The sequence below is a fragment of the Mercenaria mercenaria genome, chromosome 17, assembly GCF_021730395.1.
Source record: "Mercenaria mercenaria strain notata chromosome 17, MADL_Memer_1, whole genome shotgun sequence".
NCBI classification, from domain to species: domain Eukaryota; kingdom Metazoa; phylum Mollusca; class Bivalvia; order Venerida; family Veneridae; genus Mercenaria; species Mercenaria mercenaria.
In genome coordinates this window covers 16,643,614-16,663,282 of record NC_069377.1, presented here as the reverse complement: position 1 = coordinate 16,663,282, position 19,669 = coordinate 16,643,614, and the positions used below count along the sequence as shown (strand labels likewise).

The following is a 19,669-nucleotide window of genomic DNA, read 5'->3' as shown; positions in this document are numbered from 1 at the left end:
TACATTATTATCCTTATAGATATTAAACAGAAAAAAAACTAATTGTGAGATCATGTCAGTTCATTATTTTCATCTTCTAGTTTTTGAACATTATCCGGAAGTATTTTCAAATGACCCTAGATATGAATTTAAAGTGGTTCTATTATTCATATACATTATCATAATTAATAAGATAAATGCAGTTTATGGACAGCAGTTTATTCAGAGAAGAAAATCGGTTTTAAAGTGAATCATTTCAATGGGCTATGGACGGTACAAGGCTACGGGCAGCAAATATTGGCCCGTACTTTTTAAATTACAATACTTTTTTTGTGAAAACTTTGTGATATTGCATACCATGTGGATATGAAACAGCAGATGATAAACATGTGATCATGTTATATTAAATGTGTGTTTATGCTTAAGTTAGAAATAGGGGCTAGGGACACTACAAAAATGGTCATTTTTCAACACTGCAAGTATTCAACATATTCACAGAAATTCTTAATTCGACATTGACAAGAGTCTACAATTACATCTGTACATACACACTACAGTAATTAAATGACCATTTATTTTTCGTTGACAATCAAAAGTAACACAACCCCAAAAAAGATAAAAACATACACTACAACTTTTATATTATACAATGTATAGCCAATCATGATTTCGAAAAGAGTTTTGAGCTTTTCAGTGCCATTTCTACTACATCTTTTATTATTTTTGTATTGTTATAAGTATATTTCCTTCTTTACAAAATACTGAATTTTATTTTGCTCCAGCATAACGCTAAAAATGACCATTTTTTGTTTTTACTTTTCTGTTGATTCTCATAAACCTAATAATGAAACTTACAAAGTGATACCCCTATAAAACGGTCTTCATTTTAACTGTAACATACCATCATCTGTATTTTATGCATATTTCAGTAAATGAGGCATAACTTGATCGCTACCTGATCTGTTGGTGTATGCTATGTTTATATATATCGCTTTTTGACGAAGTATGTCATTTTCATACATATTTATGTAACACGACTTTTGCAATAATAACTATTATGCAGTGGTTGGACCTGTATAAAATCAAATATGTACATCGATACGATAGTGTCAAAGTTCTGTTCATTTACGACCACATTGTCTAGCAATATCCTTCGACATCATAATTCGACATACAATTAGAGATGTCTGCCTGTAGTAGCTTAAATTTGCATTAATATATCAATGTATCATTATGGCATCTTTTCGGCAGGCAGTAGTAATTAAGAATCAATATTTAAAAAAAGAGGATACATGAAATATATAGACATGCATTATTATTTAAAATTGCTCACCTGCCATTGAAAGAAATTGTACGATATTAATGGCAAAATTATTTGATATATGATAAACTGGTGTATTGACGCAAGTCGTCATTCAAATTTATCTTCCGGAAAAAATTGACAAGTTCCTACCTTTGATTGTTTATTTAGATTAAGGATGATAGATTTGTCCTCTTCCAATCTCCTTTTCAACAACAAATCTACAATTTTTTCAACAGTACTCCTTTTACTGGCGCTGTCTCCTACTTGAAGAGATAAACCAAATTATTACAGATATATTCAAAATACCTTTACAATTTATAAAAACTAACGCCATAAACGGCCCAAATGTTTTTACACGAAACCCCTATTTGTAAATTTTCTATCGATAGGAGAGATCGTGTTTGTATACAAATCCGATGTATTTTCTATTTTTGGAACTGATAAAACAGTGCTCGGGTGGGCAGAAGCCGATCGTCCATGTTTATTTGTAAACAGTGATGTTTTTCTAACGGTCTAAACTTTCTTAAAACACAAATTACATCAATAATTTTTTGATCAACGGAAAGGTTATAAAACAAGCAATTTATTGATTACTTTTAATTGTTATTTCGAAATGAAATTGATTAATTATGAACGCTTAACTTACACTGTTTTTTCTAAAAGTTTTGAACATCACTACGCCGCTTTTAAAATAATGTGTCATTTAAAACGGTTATTCATTGAAAAAAGATATTTGAATACAAAAATATGAAAATTGTTAGTATTTCAAATCTTTTTGAATTTTGAAAATCCATCTATGAGCAAAAAAGTTATTAAAAATTAAAAATTCTGATTCCATATGCAAACAGAGTAAAAACATTTGTTTTGCCAACCACCAGATAAACAGATTAAAATTTAAAATTCTAATAAAAAGTCCTATTTGACTTGGACAGTATGTACCACCTTTCCTTATATGTTCAATTTTTGGTCACGTGATCACTTGCATAATGAGCTTAACAAAGTTGAAATTAAACGAACACTGGCACCAGATCAGAAAGAAACTGCCACTGTACATGTTATGTATAGGATATAAGACGAAAACGATCCAATATGTAAAATACTGGACTGTCCGAAGCGCGTTAGCGCTTCGGACCGTCCAGTATTTTACATATTGGATCGTTTGAGGCTTATATCTTACTTAAAACATTGTTTTTATGACATAACCTATAAAAAATTACGTATAAACCATTGACGTAAAATATTCTTGAATTAATTCGGTTTTTATTCACATTAATGCATTTAATAAAAGTTGCTATATGATTATGAAATACCCTGTAGATCCTCATGACAATTTTACGCACGTTTTTCTCATAATGCACGATTGCGTTTTTCTCGGGTTTCTCGCCTTCGTGATATTGGACTTTCGTTAGCCCGGGATTTTCGTGATGCTATTAATTGTGTTTACACATGTACACTGATGTACGGAATAAGCATTAGTATTATCATGAGTGGCGGCGGGAGGAGATAAATTTTGTGACATTTTAGAAAGGATTTATTTTAATTCATGGCTAGGATAAAGTGATTATGTTTTTATATTTAAATGTGTACAAGGAAACTTTCTTTGTGTTAAAAATTACAAGGGTATGGCGGATTATGATAATCAGATAGACCCGCCCGCTTAGCTCAGTAGGTAAGAGCGTCGGTCTACGGATCTAGGGGTTGCGAGTTCGATCCTCGGGCGGGGCGCATGTTCTCCGTGACTATTTGATAAACGACATTGTGTCTGAAATCATTAGTCCTCCACCTCTGACTCATGTGGGGAAGTTGGCAGTTACTTGCGGAGAACAGGTTTGTACTGGTACAGAATCCAGGAACACTAGTTAGGTTAACTGCCCGCCGTTACATGACTGAAATACTGTTGAAAAACGGCGTTAAACCCAAAACAAACAAACAAACAATAATCAGATAATGTTTCACTGAAAGTATAGTTGAAATCGGACAGCTGGAGTAAATGAATGCTGCATGTGCACTGAATGAGAAAATGGGTTGTTTGTTTACACGCCTGAGAATATACTGTTGTGATTTATTAGTTCAATGACAGTTTTTGTTGGGTTGTACATGAACTTGCCCGAAAATCTTCAAATTTAGTGCAAGAAGACTTACAGAACAGACATTTTAATATATTATTGGATACAGCTACTGGTAAGTCCAAATCATATTATTTTCGTTCCTTTAGACGCATAGTGGCGAGGCGGATGCAGAAAACTAAGGAAAACTTGCTTTCAGTATGATTTTTATTGATGCACTCGAAGCTACTCGTATTTATGTTGTTGTTATTATTACAACGGATGTTTAATGTAGTCCCAACTGAAATACTGAAAAATATATTTAATATCATTCACTTTGAATCTATTAAATTTATTTTCACTAAAATCTCAGTATTTCATAAAATAGCATAGAATGAAATAGAATATACGAGTACAAAGTTAAAAGATATTTCGACAAAACTAAGATTCATGCAAGTACATGTGTCCCTTAATTGCAGTTCCTTTTTCTTTCCGAATAGGCCATCTGACAGACTGAACAAATGTGAGCAAATGCTTCACACTGGCTTCAAATACAAGAAATAAATACAGATTTATTGAAAAATAAATATATTTATGCAAGTACGGGACGGTACGGGTTTTAATATTATTCAATTGCGGAGCACGAAAAGCTTACGCGCAAATTATCAACAACTTCAAGATTGTCAATAGAAGAGGTTCTAGCACGTACAGTTCTGATGTTTTACTACAATTTGATGTCCAACACAATGTAATGTTATGCTGCAGACATCGCCGTAGTGTACAACACTGGACAATCGTATTTGTATGGTTTTAATTTTCTTTATTCGCACTCGGTCATTTTCGACCCAGTAATATAGTTTACTTGGTGCTAGAGATGTCTTTGCTGTTCATGGGAGATTCTCATAGAGCTCAATTTCTGGCGTATATTTATAAACTGCAAAGATATGATTTACTTAATATTGATTCGGCAATTGACGTGAAGTTCTGTGGAATTAGTGGCGGTTGTTTAACAAACTCGAACCATGTCCTGTTCTTTCAAGATTGATTAGTGAAGCATCATCCTGACTATGGTGTCATGTTCATTGGTAGTAACGATATTGATTACCAGGCTCTACTGCATTAAATGCAGAGACCACAGCATTACGAAATGTTTCAATTGCTAAACTTTTCTTACGTTGCTACAATCCGAAACATATCTTTATTTGCCAATTTATTCTAAGGCAACACACCCGCCACATCCCAGCGTACATATACAATGATTTTATTACTGAGAAAAGCAAACAGGGTGTTTAAGCAAGAACTTGGAATACTTAACGTACTGGAATTTGAAAGGAATGAAACATTCTAATGCTAACATTTTACAGATAGATGGTACGTGTTCATTTCAACAACCTGGGATTTGAAATTTTTCCACAATGTGAGAGAAATGATTTTGAAGTGCATTGCAGATATGTAATTCACACATGTACTGGAAGATACTGTATTCTAATTGGTGGCACAGTTGTATCTATATTATCATATAACAGTAAGTATAGACATAGTAAGTATATTAGCCGTCATATATGATAGAACCAAACCCATATGGGGTCCATTTCAGTCAGATAAACAAGACTTCCTGCAGGTTTATGAACATGGCATATCTTGTATATCACAAATTTTCTGTCCATTTGTGGTAAAAGACTAAATGTAGTTAAATGGACTAATAGAATTATAAAGTCTAAAACATTGTCTGTATGTGTTTATATAGTTTAAATGTAGTTAAATGGTCTACTAGAATTATAAAATCTAGACACATTGTCTGTATTTGTTTATATTCTGTTCCACTATATAAATAATGGTTACAGACAAGTAATCTGCAGTCAAATACACCGCAAGTTGTCAAATGGGCAACAAAATATGATCGTTTTTGACAACTGTCTACATTTATGTAATCAAATGGGCTGCATGGAGTCAAATAGGTTACTAAGTCTATGTTACTCAGATATTTTGTCCGTATTGATGTAGTCAAATGGACTACAGTGTAGTCAGATGGACTACTTTGTATAGTCAGATGGACTTCTTTGTATAGTCAAATGGACTATATGTAGTCATATGGACTACTTTATTTAGTCGATGGATTATTTTTACTGTATGGCTAAACACAGGATGACTGCCATACACTTTTAAAATGTTACAAGAAGAGATTGTTGTAAATACAGTATTATCTCGTGGAAGTTGATCTTTACATGCTGTTTTAGTAAGTACAGATATAGCAAGTATATTAGCCTGTCATATATGATAGAACCATTTCAGTTAGATAAACAAGACTTTCTGCAGGCTTATGAACATGGCAGATCTTGTATATCACAAATTTTCTGCCCGTTTGTAGTAAAAGACTAAATGTAAGTAACTGGACTAATGAAATTATAAAGTGTAAACAGATTTCTGTATTTGTTTATACGTTTGTGGCCGATTAGTTTAAATGTAGTTAAATGGTCTACTAGAATTATAAAATCCAGACACATTGTCTTTATTTTCTTATATTCTGTTGCACTATATAAATAATGGTTACAGACAAATAATCTGTAGTCAAATACACCGCAAGTTGTCAAATGGACAACAAAAAATGATTGTACTTGACAGCTGTCTACATTTATGTAGTCAACTGGGCTGCATGGAGTCAAATGGGCTACTAAGTCTATGTTACTCAGATATTATGTCCGTATTGATGTAGTCAAATGGACTACAGTGTAGTCAGATGGACTACTTTGTATAGTCAGATGGACTTCTTTGTATAGTCAAATGGACTATATGTAGTCATATGGACTACTTTATTTAGTCGATGGATTATTTTTACTGTATGGCTAAACACAGGATGACTGCCATACACTTTTAAAATGTTACAAGAAGAGATTGTTGTAAATACAGTATTATCTCGTGGAAGTTGATCTTTACATGCTGTTTTAGTAAGTACAGATATAGCAAGTATATTAGCCTGTCATATATGATAGAACCATTTCAGTTAGATAAACAAGACTTTCTGCAGGCTTATGAACATGGCAGATCTTGTATATCACAAATTTTCTGCCCGTTTGTAGTAAAAGACTAAATGTAAGTAACTGGACTAATGAAATTATAAAGTGTAAACAGATTTCTGTATTTGTTTATACGTTTGTGGCCGATTAGTTTAAATGTAGTTAAATGGTCTACTAGAATTATAAAATCCAGACACATTGTCTTTATTTTCTTATATTCTGTTGCACTATATAAATAATGGTTACAGACAAATAATCTGTAGTCAAATACACCGCAAGTTGTCAAATGGACAACAAAAAATGATTGTACTTGACAGCTGTCTACATTTATGTAGTCAACTGGGCTGCATGGAGTCAAATGGGCTACTAAGTCTATGTTACTCAGATATTATGTCCGTATGGATGTAGTCAAATGGACTATAGTGTAGTCACATGGACTACTTTGTATAGTCAGATGGACTTCTTCGTATAGTCAAATGGACTATATGTAGTCATATGGACTACTTTATTTAGTCGATAGATTATTTTTACTGTATGGTTAAACACAGGAGGACTGCCATACACTTGTAACATGTTATAAGAAGAGATTGTTGTTAATACAGTGTTTCTCGTGGAAGTTGATCTTTACATGTTCTCGTATATGGTTTTCTATTTCATATGCCACCAAGACAGCGAAGGCTGCTGCAGCTGGGGAAGCAGCTAAACCAAACGAAGAACAAACCAAATTGAGCAGGTTTTAGAAGCTAACACATCCAATTTATCAGAAAAAGACTTGAACACAATTATATCAAATGTTGTTCCTGCTGTCACACGAGGTATGTCGTAGGTTTTAAAATATCTCGACTTGAAGGTACTACCGCCTGACTATTCAGAACCAAAACTTCGGAAAAGAACAGATACCTTTGGAATCCACACAAAGCACTTCAACATCTGCTTCAACACCAACTTTGCCAGCTTCAGTTATGAATCAAAATTCTGCCACATTTTGCATCCACTTTTTCTTGGTATTGATGAAAAAATCAAAGCTAAGATTGTATCAGATCAGTTTGTGGAGTTAGATTCCATATAAAATAAAGGTGATTATCAGTATCATTTAGTCGAAATGGCAGTGGGAAACTCTCGTTCAAAAAAGTTTTAAATCGTCGACCAGTATAAAAATGATGGATCAAGGGTTTAATACATTTCATATTTTTACAAGTGTTTACACAGACAGACACCCAACATCTGCTGCTACTTTAATGAAACATTGCGACATAGTTCGTAAACTTGCAAAGCAATCGGGGGATTCCGCTGCCATTTTCACGATAGACAATTTAGTCTCTTATAAGAAGCAAGATTGGCTTCGATTTCATATGGGGAAATCGATACCCAGTTATACACGCAGGCACTGGTCATGGGGTTAATTAAGCCAAAACAAAAACAGTCTTTCCTTGGCGCAAGATCCCACTAAAACAACCCGTGCTTTGATTTTAACAACGGGTCTAGTGCCAGAAAATCGTGCATCTTTCAGCACAGATGCCAAAAGTGCCCCGGTCCTCATGGACGAATTGTGTGTTTTTTAAAAGGTGCAATCAAATTTCAAGTCAAAGAACTGATAACGTAACCCTATGCATGGTGCCTGCAGTCTTAAATAAGGCTACTTTTCATATTGTTACACCAATTAATTCTGATAACCTACGATACTGGCTCCAAGGTGAGACTTGAAATTAACTGAATATTTGATGAATGGCTTCACAAGGGCTTTAAAATACCTTTTTACAGGTACTCATTCTAATAAATTTCCTGGGAATTTAAAATCTGCGACTGAAAATTTAGAGGGCATAAAATCACTGTTGAAATTGATGCGGGTCGTGTTCCGGGTCCTTTGAATGAACCACCTTTCAGCAACTTTATGACCTCAACTCTGGGTTTAGTACCAAATCAAGAACCCAGTGAATTTCGTGGAATACATTATTTATCATTTCCAGAAGGTCAATCTGTTAAGGCTGGAATCCCATCAGAATTGTGTTTTGCTCAATATCAAAATATTGATGATGTAGTAGAACTTGTGAAAACTATTGGACCTGGCGCGTTTCTGTCAAAATTTATGTCCAAAATGCATTTAAAATCATTCCAATTCAGTTGTAGGCTTGGTAAATAAACAAACATCTCAGGACCTAAGTATTATAGGCCTGGTCAAAAGATTAGTTCTACAATGTTTGAGATATAACTTTTTGTTTTAAGACACACATTTTAAAAACATTGCAAGGTTATCATGATTTAGTTCCTAAAACAGACACACGTTTGCCAGTTGCATAACATAATACGGTCAATGGACGTAGTTTGCAATTCGCAATTTCTACTTATACTGCTAACAGCCATTTATTTATTGACCTTTCATGTTTTCCTTCGAGTTGGAGAATTTACTTCTTCCTCTCCCGACTCGTATATTATAGTAGTAGAACATGTATATATAACATTCAATCGAACCAAATAGCTTTGACTTGGTTCTGAAAAGCTATAATTGTAGTCAAGGCAAGACCCATAAACTGCATATATGTTGTCACTATGAATTAGGTATGTGCCCATTGCATGCATTGTACTCGTATTATACATTAAGTAACACTCCACCTGGCCCACTATTTCCGTTTTTGATAATCATCCAGTGACAAGATATATATATATATATTTTTTTTTGCACCAAGCTTCAAATGTCACTCACTCGGTTAGGGTATAGTAATGAATTTTACAAAGGTCATAGTTTCCGCATTGGTGCGGCATTGCAAAGAGGTTTATGGGGAGTTTCAGAAAAAAAAAATCGACCTTTTGGCAGGTGGTTTTCAAACGCTTATAAAAAGTATATTCGCATTCCTATGGGAGAAAAATTAGATGGGGTCCAAGCTCCAATCATACAGGTACATCATGGTCACAAATGTGATGGGGTCAAGGGTCTCTCACCTTGTGATTATCATGTTAACAAGTATTATTCAGTTATCCTCTTAAGACAAATATCAGTATTGGATTTTAGAAGTAATACACCTTTGTTTGGGGTGGATTATTTTTGTCAAGTTAATATCTAGTTTTCTTATGTTTGTAATTCTTATTGCTAATGGTGCGATGGGGACATGGGTCTCTCGCACTTATGTTATCATGTTACATGTACACAAAGTTTATTAGTAGGCAATTTTGCATGTTTTCATAAGTTACTGATATTTTGCTTGTATGACGGTGCCAAGGGATGCTCGCCTCTATTTTGTCATGTTAAATATACTTGTACCATTGTCTACAATTTCTGCATGTTAGAGGATGTACACGGGTATGAAACGTTGCCTGCGGCACATAATGTGCCGCACTGAAATGAAGGCATCGCGCTTCCGACGGCGCAGGCATTGCGCAGGATGTTTACAAAAATAACGAGCACGGTGAGTAAAATTGAATGTTTTTGGTTATTGTCTTGTTACAGTAAACACTTTTTAGAAATCGGGGAATGCAGCGGGATGTAGTTATGTCTTGCCGACAAATCCATGCCCAGTTTGTGAAGAAATATGTAATATTGTTATTTTGCGCGTGTTTTTCATCGGATACAGTAACGTGAAAATTACAAAAGCAGTGCATATTCCGAGTCATTTCACATCCTGCAGAAAAAGGAATGATGTATTTCTGTAGTATATTATAAAAAGACATGACATCTGATCGATTGAGATAAAATATATGTCAAGAAAAGGGCATAACCCCTCGTTCTGCCGACTTTTCACTCCAGTGCCGCAGGCATCTCGATGGTGCCGCAGGCATCGCGAGAGGCGCAGTCATCTTGAATACTATCGTAGTCAGTAGTACGTGTAATTTCGACCAACTAACATGTATTAAAGTACAATAAAAAAATCAATAACAATGTTGTTCCTCCAGTTATTGTGTAAGACAAAATTTTCTGAACCCGAACTTTGTAATATTAATAGCTATTTTGAGAAGTTTGCAATATTTTTCCTCGCTGTTTGTGGGATGGGGTTAGATCCCTTTCAGTTGAGAAAATCACGTCATTTTATATCGAACTGGGATTATTTCTCCTAAAATAACAATATTCAATTACCAAACATTTCCATTAGTAACAATTATTGATACTTAGTTCAAAGCAAGGTATGAAAACCAACATTGGAGCACACAAACTGTCATAAATTTTGTCATTTTTCAAGCAATTTTTTTGCTTTTGTTTCAGCATCGAGTGTTTTTTCTTTACAGTTCGGGCGTACTTTTTTTATAAGCGGTGAGCTGAATCCCTCACCCCCCACCCCCCCCCCCCCCCCCCAAAAAAAAAAAAAAAAAAAAAAAAAAAAAAAAAAGAAATAAGTAATTGGTGAGAATCGCTGTTACTGCGTTCCAGCGTTCAAAAAAAAAAGGAACGCAAAACAAACAAAAAATCGTAAAAACATGAAACTTCTTTGGCTCATCTCGCGCCATGTTTTTCTGTAACAGTACATCAGCACCAAATTCACTGTTAGGTCAAGATATTTAAATACGAACGAAGAATATTTAAAACTACTGTTCCCAAGTTTTGTGTGGAAAAGAACCAATGAAGTTGAGATCTTTCGAAAAATTTGTCCAAAAAGGGGCTTAACTTGTTTTAATTATTTCTGAAATTCTACAAAAATATTAACGTACTTTACTCACTCTTTGTCGTTCAAATATGATTTAGGTCTGTGCACTGATTGTACACATAAAGTTTACGTCTGACCATAAGGAGTTCTAAATCATTTTATTTTCCCTTTTAATATACACTGAATGCACATCCATCTGAAAATATAAAATTAACAAGACACTTAACATTCGATAACTTCATAATTTGCTTCTTTTCCACATAAAATTTGTGAACAGTATCGTTTTAAGGGAAGTTTCATGTTTTTACGTTTTTTTTTTGTCTTGTTTCGTTCCTTTTCTTCGGAAAGCCAAAACAATGATTTTTTTGCCATTTTTTTTTCCGTTTTTCTTTCTTTTTTGATAGGGTGGGGGAACTCAGCTCATCGCTAATCAAAATAGTACGCCAAAACTGTAAAGAAAATAAAAACAACAATACTTGATGCTGAAACAAAAACATCAAAATTGGCTGAAAAATGACAAAATTTATGACAGTTTTTGTACTCCAATGCTGGTTTTCATACCTTGCTTTGAAGTAAGCATCAATGATTGTTACTAATGGTAATGATTGGTAATTGAATATTGTTATTTTAGGAGAAAATAATCCCAGTTCGATATAAAATGACGTGATTTTCTCAACTGGAAGCGACCTGGCCCCATTCCCCAAAACAGCGAGAAAAAATACTGCAAACTTCTTAAAATAGCTATTAATATTACAAAGTTCGGGTTAAGAAGATTTGTCTTACACAATAACTGAAGGAACAACATTATTATTGATTTTTTTGTACTTTAATACATGTTAGGTGGTCGAAATTACACATACTACTGACTACAAATAGTATTCAAGATGACTGCGCCCCTCGCGATGCCTGCGGCACCATCGAGATGCCTGCGGCACTGGACTGAAAAATCGGCAGAACGAGGGGATATGCCTTTTCCTTGACATGTATTTTATCTCAATCGATCAGATATCATGTCTTTTTATAATATACTACAGAAATACATCATTCCTTTTTTCTGCAGGATGTGAAATGACTCGGAATATTCACTGCTTTTGTAATTTTCTCGTTACTGTATCCGATGAAAAACACGCGCAAAATAACAATATTACATATTTCTTCACAAACTGGGCATGGATTTGTCGGCAAGACATTACTACATCCCGCTGCATTCCCCGATTTCTAAAAAGTGTTTACTGTAACAAGACAATAACCAAAAACATTCAATTTTACTCACCGTGCTCGTTATTTTTGTAAACATCCTGCGCAATGCCTGCGCCGTCGGAAGCGCGATGCCTTCATTTCAGTGCGGCACATTTTGTGCCGCAGGCAACGTTTCATACCCGTGATGTAACACTTCAACAAGTATTCTTCAGTTATCCTCTTAATACAAATATCAGTATTGGATTTTAAAAATCATACACCTTTGTTTGGGGTGGATTATTTTTATCAAGTTAATATCTAGTTTTCTTATATTGTAATTCTTATTGCTAATGGTGCGATGGGGTCATGGGTCTCTCGCACTTAAGTTATCATTTTACATGTACATAAAGTTTATTAATAGGCAGTTTTCTAATATATTGCTTGTGTGATGGTGCCAAGGGATTCTTATCTCTATTTTGTCATGTCAAATATACATGTACCATTTTCTACAATTTCTGCATGTTAGAGAGTGTAACACGTTAACAAGTATTCTTCTGTTATCCTCTTAAGACAAATATCAGTATTGGATTTTAGAAATTATACATATTTGTTGGGGTGGATGATTGTTATCAAGTAAATATTTAGTTTTTTTATGTTTATAATTCTTATTGCTAATGGTGCGATGGGGTCATGGGTCTCTCGCACTTATTTTATCATGTTACATGAAGTTTAATAGTATAGGCAATTTTGCATGTTTTTATGAGTTACTGATACTTTGCTTGAGTGATGGTGCTAAGATTTGCTCACCTGTATTTTGTCATGTTAAATATACCATTTTCTACAATTTCTGCATGTTAGAGGGTGTAACACAACACAGTAGTAAGCTGTTGATAAATAAATGATACACTCACTTTCTTCGGATGGGGTTATTGCTAATAACTTAATAAATGAAATTCATTTATTATGTTTTTGCAATATGTGGCATAAAGGTTAGATCCCCACCTTTGATGATGCATATCAACTGTTAATATTTGTCTTTTCTTGATAAAATTAGTCACCTATCACATATTATGTATGATGCTGTAACAGAATCATTTATTGTTAATTGTGTTTTCAAATTCGTCATTTAGATATTAAATGACAGATTTCAATCAAAGATACGTGTTGGGTTTTGATTTGATTTACTACATCATCAAACAGAGCTCATAAAGTGAGTGTAAGATATATACCTTGGTTATATGGAGCTAATGCTACGGAGCTTGCATAAATACAGATTTATTGAAAAATAAATATATTTATGCAAGTACGGGACGGTACGGGTTTTAATATTATTCAATTGCGGAGCACGAAAAGCTTACGCGCAAATTATCAACAACTTCGAACCCTCCCTTCCATCCCTGGTATGCTCAGTATACCTATAGTTGTAGATAGTTCAGCATGTGTCAGTCAATTTTTGTTGTCTTGATAGATATGTCATTACAGTTTCATTGTAAAAATGATGTTCAACATATGATAGTCATTGTTATAATAGATATTTCTCATACTTCTTAATTGTTAGCATGGCATTCAACATACATTTATAAATGCTGTATTGATACTTCACATGTAAATATAAATATATTGATATCATTACTTTTAACTGTAAGGCTGACATTCAGTGTGCTATTATTATTATGCTAGTTATTGTGCCATTACTTTTTGACTATAAGACTGACATTCAACATAATATTATACTGATCATTGTTAATTAATGGATATGTATTTTAGTATTTTCCTAGATGTAAGACTATCATTCATTGCTTATTGGCATAAAGGTTAGATCCCCACCTTTGATGATGCATATCAACTGTTAATATTTGTCTTTTCTTGATAAAATTAGTCACCTATCACATATTATGTATGATGCTGTAACAGAACCATTTATTGTTAATTGTGTTTTCAAATTCGTCATTTAGATATTAAATGACAGATTTCAATCAAAGATACGTGTTGGGTTTTGATTTGATTTACTACATCATCAAACAGAGCTCATAAAGTGAGTGTAAGATATATACCTTGGTTATATGGAGCTAATGCTACGGAGCTTGCATAAAGGCAATTTATTCTACGTAGGGTGCAATAAACGTTCATTTTTTTTAAATGAACATCCTTTTTTTTTTTACAGTTTTTTTTCAATACGGATGTAATACTTAAATAAACATAAACTGTAACTGTCAATACCCAACAAATCTATGAGCTGCACCATAAGAAAACCAACATATTGGTTTTGCGACCAGCCTGCGCAGTCTGGCCAGGATCCATGCTGTTCGCTTTCAAAGCCTAATGCCATTAGACAAACTGTTATCGAACAGTATGAATCCTGCCCAGACTACGTGGGTGCGCAGGCTAATCTTGATCCATGCTGGTCGCAAACGCACTCTGTTCGTTTTCCCACGGCGCGGCTCATATCATTTTCAGGGGTTTACATGAACATTAACGTGTAAGCATTTGTTTAGTTTTTTCTATGTACAGATGAACGGATAAATACGGGAAATGTGGAATGTGACATAACAAAATATGAGCCATATATACGATGATGCAATGCTTCACCTAATTTTCGTATATCGCAAATTATTATTACTATTATTTTTATGCTTCCCGAAGGGCGAGCACTTTGCTTGACACTTTGTGCGTCTTTCCGTCCGTCCGCCCGTCCGTCCGTTGTATAGCTTAAAAGGTATTAACGGCATTTTATTAAAATTTCACATAATCATAGAGCAATCAAAGAGCAGTGTCAAAGAACCATAGCTCTACCTTACCTAGCTGTTGGATTATCTCCCTTTATTATACAAAATAAGGCTTTTTCTGGAGCATTACTTGAAAAGTATTGATGACATTTCATTTAAACTTAACAAAATCATAAAGGCTATTGACAGTACGGCCTAAAAGAACTACTGTGAAATCATTAATATTCGTTGGGGACCAATTTTCGTGGATTTCGTGGTTGAGTCATTCCACGAAATTTAATCCCAAAGAACAAGTAAAATTCCCATTCATTTTATGTTTAAAAGTTGAAATCCACGAATTCATATCCCCACGAAAATTGCCGTTTTGACCAAAACCACGAAATTTCATGCCCACGAAATTAAATGATTTTACGGTATCATGATTGGTCTTATAAAACTGCTTTTTCAATAGAGAGCAATAAATTCTTGCACAATTTTTAAAACTGGAAGAAATTATTGCTCTAGGGAAACGTCGTTTAAGGAGTAAGACTACGTTGACGCATGCAGAATACATATGTATAATGCTATTTTTAAAATTTTGCATCTAGATCTATACAGAAAATTTAATTTTGATATTAATTTTCCCTTTTATTATCAGTACTGTGTTATTTTATTGGACTGCTTTCATTTGATTACAATATTTCTATATGGAATTACGCTACATGTATTGATAAATATTGGACTACACGAAGACATTGATTTTGTATATAAATCGTTTTCCTCGTGCAGTCCAATATTAAATACACAGTCCAATATTAAAATAATATTGGACTCCACGTGGAAAATACTGAACTAAGTCCCATTGAAAGCAGTTCAATATTAAAAATACAGTACAGCGAGAACAAAGGAGTGACGTCATGACAATGTTTTAAACCTTACATAAATTACCGAAATGCGTGTTTCTGGTAATAAATGTGCAATTGAAATGGGTATATATATTTCCTGTTCATGACCATGGTACTTTTAGAAAACCTAGTAGCCTTGGGGTAAGGTACATGTACAGTGGCATTTTCTTTCTGATCTTGTACCAGTGGGCATGAATACATTTTATATTTGAATATACTTGCTAGTATTTTCCAACAGTATTTTCGAAAAGGCCAACATCAGTATCAACTAATAAATATAAAAAAAGATCAAAATTCTTGAAACTCGTCTTGCTGTGTATGGAACATCTATGAAAAACACATTTTGCAATAAAGTACATGCTAGGTAAATATAGTGATGATAACAGCCGGGAGTTGCAGCCCCGCAAACTGAACAAAACTAATTGCTAAAAACTAATATATATAATTATATATGGATATACATAGTAGCTTGAAATAAGACTAGGTTAATATAAAAATTACCTGAATATTAGATTTTCAAAATAAAACATGGATATTCTATAAATAAGAAATATGTACATAAGATAAAGGCAGACAAATACTGAACAAAACAACTAACCCGCCATTAGTTCGTTGGCCAATAATTTAAAAATTATTTCAAACGTGCAATTCAAAATTTAGTCTTATGCTGTTGATAAGTTTATACCGTGAATTAAAAAAAATCAAATTATTTTATTACATATAAATTGAATCGCTCATTTTACAATTTCAACCCATCTTTGAAAAGTTACAAAAATACGCTAAAACATCATTTACAAACTAGCGAAAAACGTTATGAGGGAAAAAATGACAACAAAAACAAAATAATGGCGTTGTCATGCCCTATCGTAAAAGAACATTTAATTTGTGAGAAATTAAAACTTTTCATAATAAAAAATCAAAATCTACACTTCCTTATTTCTAAAAATTGTAAATTTTCATTCTTTCATGTGTATTTTTGTGACTTTAAAAACGGGTTTTGGTAATAAAAAAATAAAATTATATTTTGGCGTACTTTAATACTATCGAAATTTTGATATGTTAATATAAATTTAAGAAATGTACTTTCAGTAATTTTAAACTATTTGGCAGGCTAGCTCTTTGGTGGTTCAGTATAGTTGTATCTGTAACGACCTGCTGAAATTGCAAACTGATTAATGTAGAGGAGTCATGGTCATAGCTACCTCAGTACCTGCTTAGAGTCATGAAAACACCTAGCTGATTTTAAATAATAACACACATTGACATTTTGTTTATAGAATATCTACAGGCTAATTCGTTTTATTTGATAACTTACTTTTTAGCTCGACTATTCGAAGAATAGTCTAGCTATTCTACTCACCCTGGCGTCGGCGTCGGCGTCGGCGTCGGCGTCACACCTTGGTTAAGTTTTTGCATGCAAGTACATACAGCCATCAGTGAAAGGCATATAGCTTTGAAACTTATTTCTTCTTTTTCTAGGTCAATTACCAACCTCTCTGGGTCAAGTCCCATAACTCTGACATGTATTTTGAGCAAATTATGCCCCCTTTTGGACTTAGAAAATTTTGGTTAAAGTTTTACATGCAAGTTACTATCTCCAAAACTAATGCAGATATTGATTTGAAACTTCACATGTGTCTTCGGGGTTATAAAACTAGTTGATAGCAGCAAGTCCCATAACTCTGACTTTCATTTTGGCCAAATTATGCCCCCTTTTGGACTTAGAAAATTCTGGTTAAAGTTTTGCGTGCAAGTACATACAACTATTTCTAAAAGGCATATAGATTTAAAACTTATTTTTTCTTTTTCTAGATCAATTACCAACCTCACTGGGTCAAGTCCCATAACTCTGACATGTTATTTGAGCAAATTATGCCCCCTTTTAGACTTAGAAAATTTTGGTTAAAGTTTTACATGCAAGTTACTATCTCCAAAACTAATGCAGATATTGATTTGAAACTTCACATGTGTCTTCGGTGTTATAAAACTAGTTGATAGCAGCAAGTCCCATAACTCTGACTTTCATTTTGGCCAAATTATGCCCCCTTTTGGACTTAGAAAATTCTGGTTAAAGTTTTGCGTGCAAGTACATACAACTATTTCTAAAAGGCATATAGATTTAAAACTTATTTTTTCTTTTTCTAGATCAATTACCAACCTCACTGGGTCAAGTCCCATAACTCTGACATGTTTTTTGAGCAAATTATGCCCCCTTTTAGACTTAGAAAATTTGGTTAAAGTTTTTACATGCAAGTTATTATCTCCAAAAATAATGCAGATATTGATTTGAAACTTCACATGTGTCTTCGGGTTATAAAACTAGTTGATAGGATCAAGTCCCATAACTCTGACTTTCATTTTGGCCAAATTATGCCCCCTTTTGGCTTAGAAAATTCTGGTTGAAGTTTTGCGTGCAAGTACATACAGCTATTACTAAAAGGCATATAGATTTGAAACTTATTTTTTCTTTTTCTAGATCAATTACTAACCTCACTGGATCAAGTCCCAAAACTCTGGCATGTATTTTGGGCAAATTATGCCCCCTTTTGGACTTTGAAAATTCTGGTTAAAGTTTTACATGCAAGTTACTATCTCCAAAACTAATGCAGATATTGAATTGAAACTTCTCATGTGCCTTCGGGGTTATAAAACTAGTTGATAGCAGCAAGTCCCATAACTGATATGCATTTTGGTCAAATTATTCCCCCTTTTGAACTTAAAACTCTTTTGATATTTAACTTTTTTGGGTAATATTTTCCTGCTTCTGGGTCAATATTTCGAATAGTCGAGCTTGGCTGTCTTACGGACAGCTCTTGTTGAATAACAATGTCGTAATTTATCTTTGCTAAATTAAAGTTCACAAAAGATGTTTCAATATTTTTATATTTCTTTTTTACAATAGCAATCTGATTATCATAAAATCAACACAGGGTTCAAAAGATATTTTTGTCAACATATTATTATGATGAAAGTGTTAAATACCTTTAGTCTTACAATACTCTTCGCCTTCTTTCTGCAGTTCATGGTGCGACATCATTTCTTCCACCAGCTGCTTCAACGTCTTGCCTTGTTCCTCTAACTCTGCCACAAACTGTTCCTTGATAACCATCATATTTCTCTCCCTTTCGTCGATATAATTCTGAAATATACGCAATTATAACTAGTGGGTAAAACCATGAGATTGATTCTCCTTGTCCATAACAAGATGTGTCTCTATTATTAGGTTATCCATATAATTCATATTACACACCTTTCTGGGAAACTCAAAAAGGACGAAATTTACGGTAGTTCTACATGCCGTCTGAAACAAATACTTTTCTGCAATGCAGACTTTTATTAAGCCATATTTTTCACCCAATAAAAGAGAGGGTCGTTTCCTTGATTTATTGTTAGACCGATTTGAATGTATTGGTCCTCTTTTCAATTCTATGGGAAAATCACATTTTGAAGACCGTTGATTTTCGCGTATAGAAAAAGTTCCACAGCGTAGCTCTATCTAAGTAAAACTTTTTGTAGGTATAGTTTAACGTATTTTCAATCGTGTGGCCAAATAATTTATAGGTCCTGATTTTTTCAAAATTTGCCAATTATCATTTTGTCCGTACATTGCTGCATATTTTGAATTATTTTACATCAAAACCTATTTGCTGTCAAATATTATGAGAGCTAACAGTGCTGTGTTACAACACACTGATCCTTATACAGCAATAAGCCATACCGCATTTATGTCGATATTTTGAAAATGAGTGCTGCAGTGCGCCTTAGGATTTGTTGATATATCTTGATGCTGCAGTAACGTTAGAAACTGAATTTATCGTTGGGAAAAAATTTACATGGTGTTTTCTATACGGAGGCGCTGGTACGATAATTATGAGTTACGGCTTATAATTTATCAATTAATACTTATAAGTAATGATGCAAAACTTATACTTGATATTAATGTACATACTTCACAATTTCGCACAAGA

The 19,669-nt window shown here is 33.6% G+C and overlaps 1 protein-coding gene across 2 annotated transcripts in view; it reads right to left on the bottom strand.

Annotated features, from left to right (window-relative positions):
• The window catches only part of LOC123536970 (uncharacterized), a 46,013-nt gene that overhangs the window by 10,064 nt on the left and 16,280 nt on the right, over positions 1–19,669 (bottom strand). The window contains exons 5-6 of one of the 2 annotated variants that reach the window (XM_045320496.2): positions 18,684–18,840; positions 1,433–1,545 (exon numbers count right to left, since the gene is read on the bottom strand). In XM_045320496.2, the coding sequence (XP_045176431.2) occupies positions 1,433–1,545; positions 18,684–18,840 (270 nt within the window). The remainder of the gene's footprint in view (positions 1–1,432; positions 1,546–18,683; positions 18,841–19,669) is intronic. The other variant, XM_045320497.2, reaches the window with a different exon arrangement.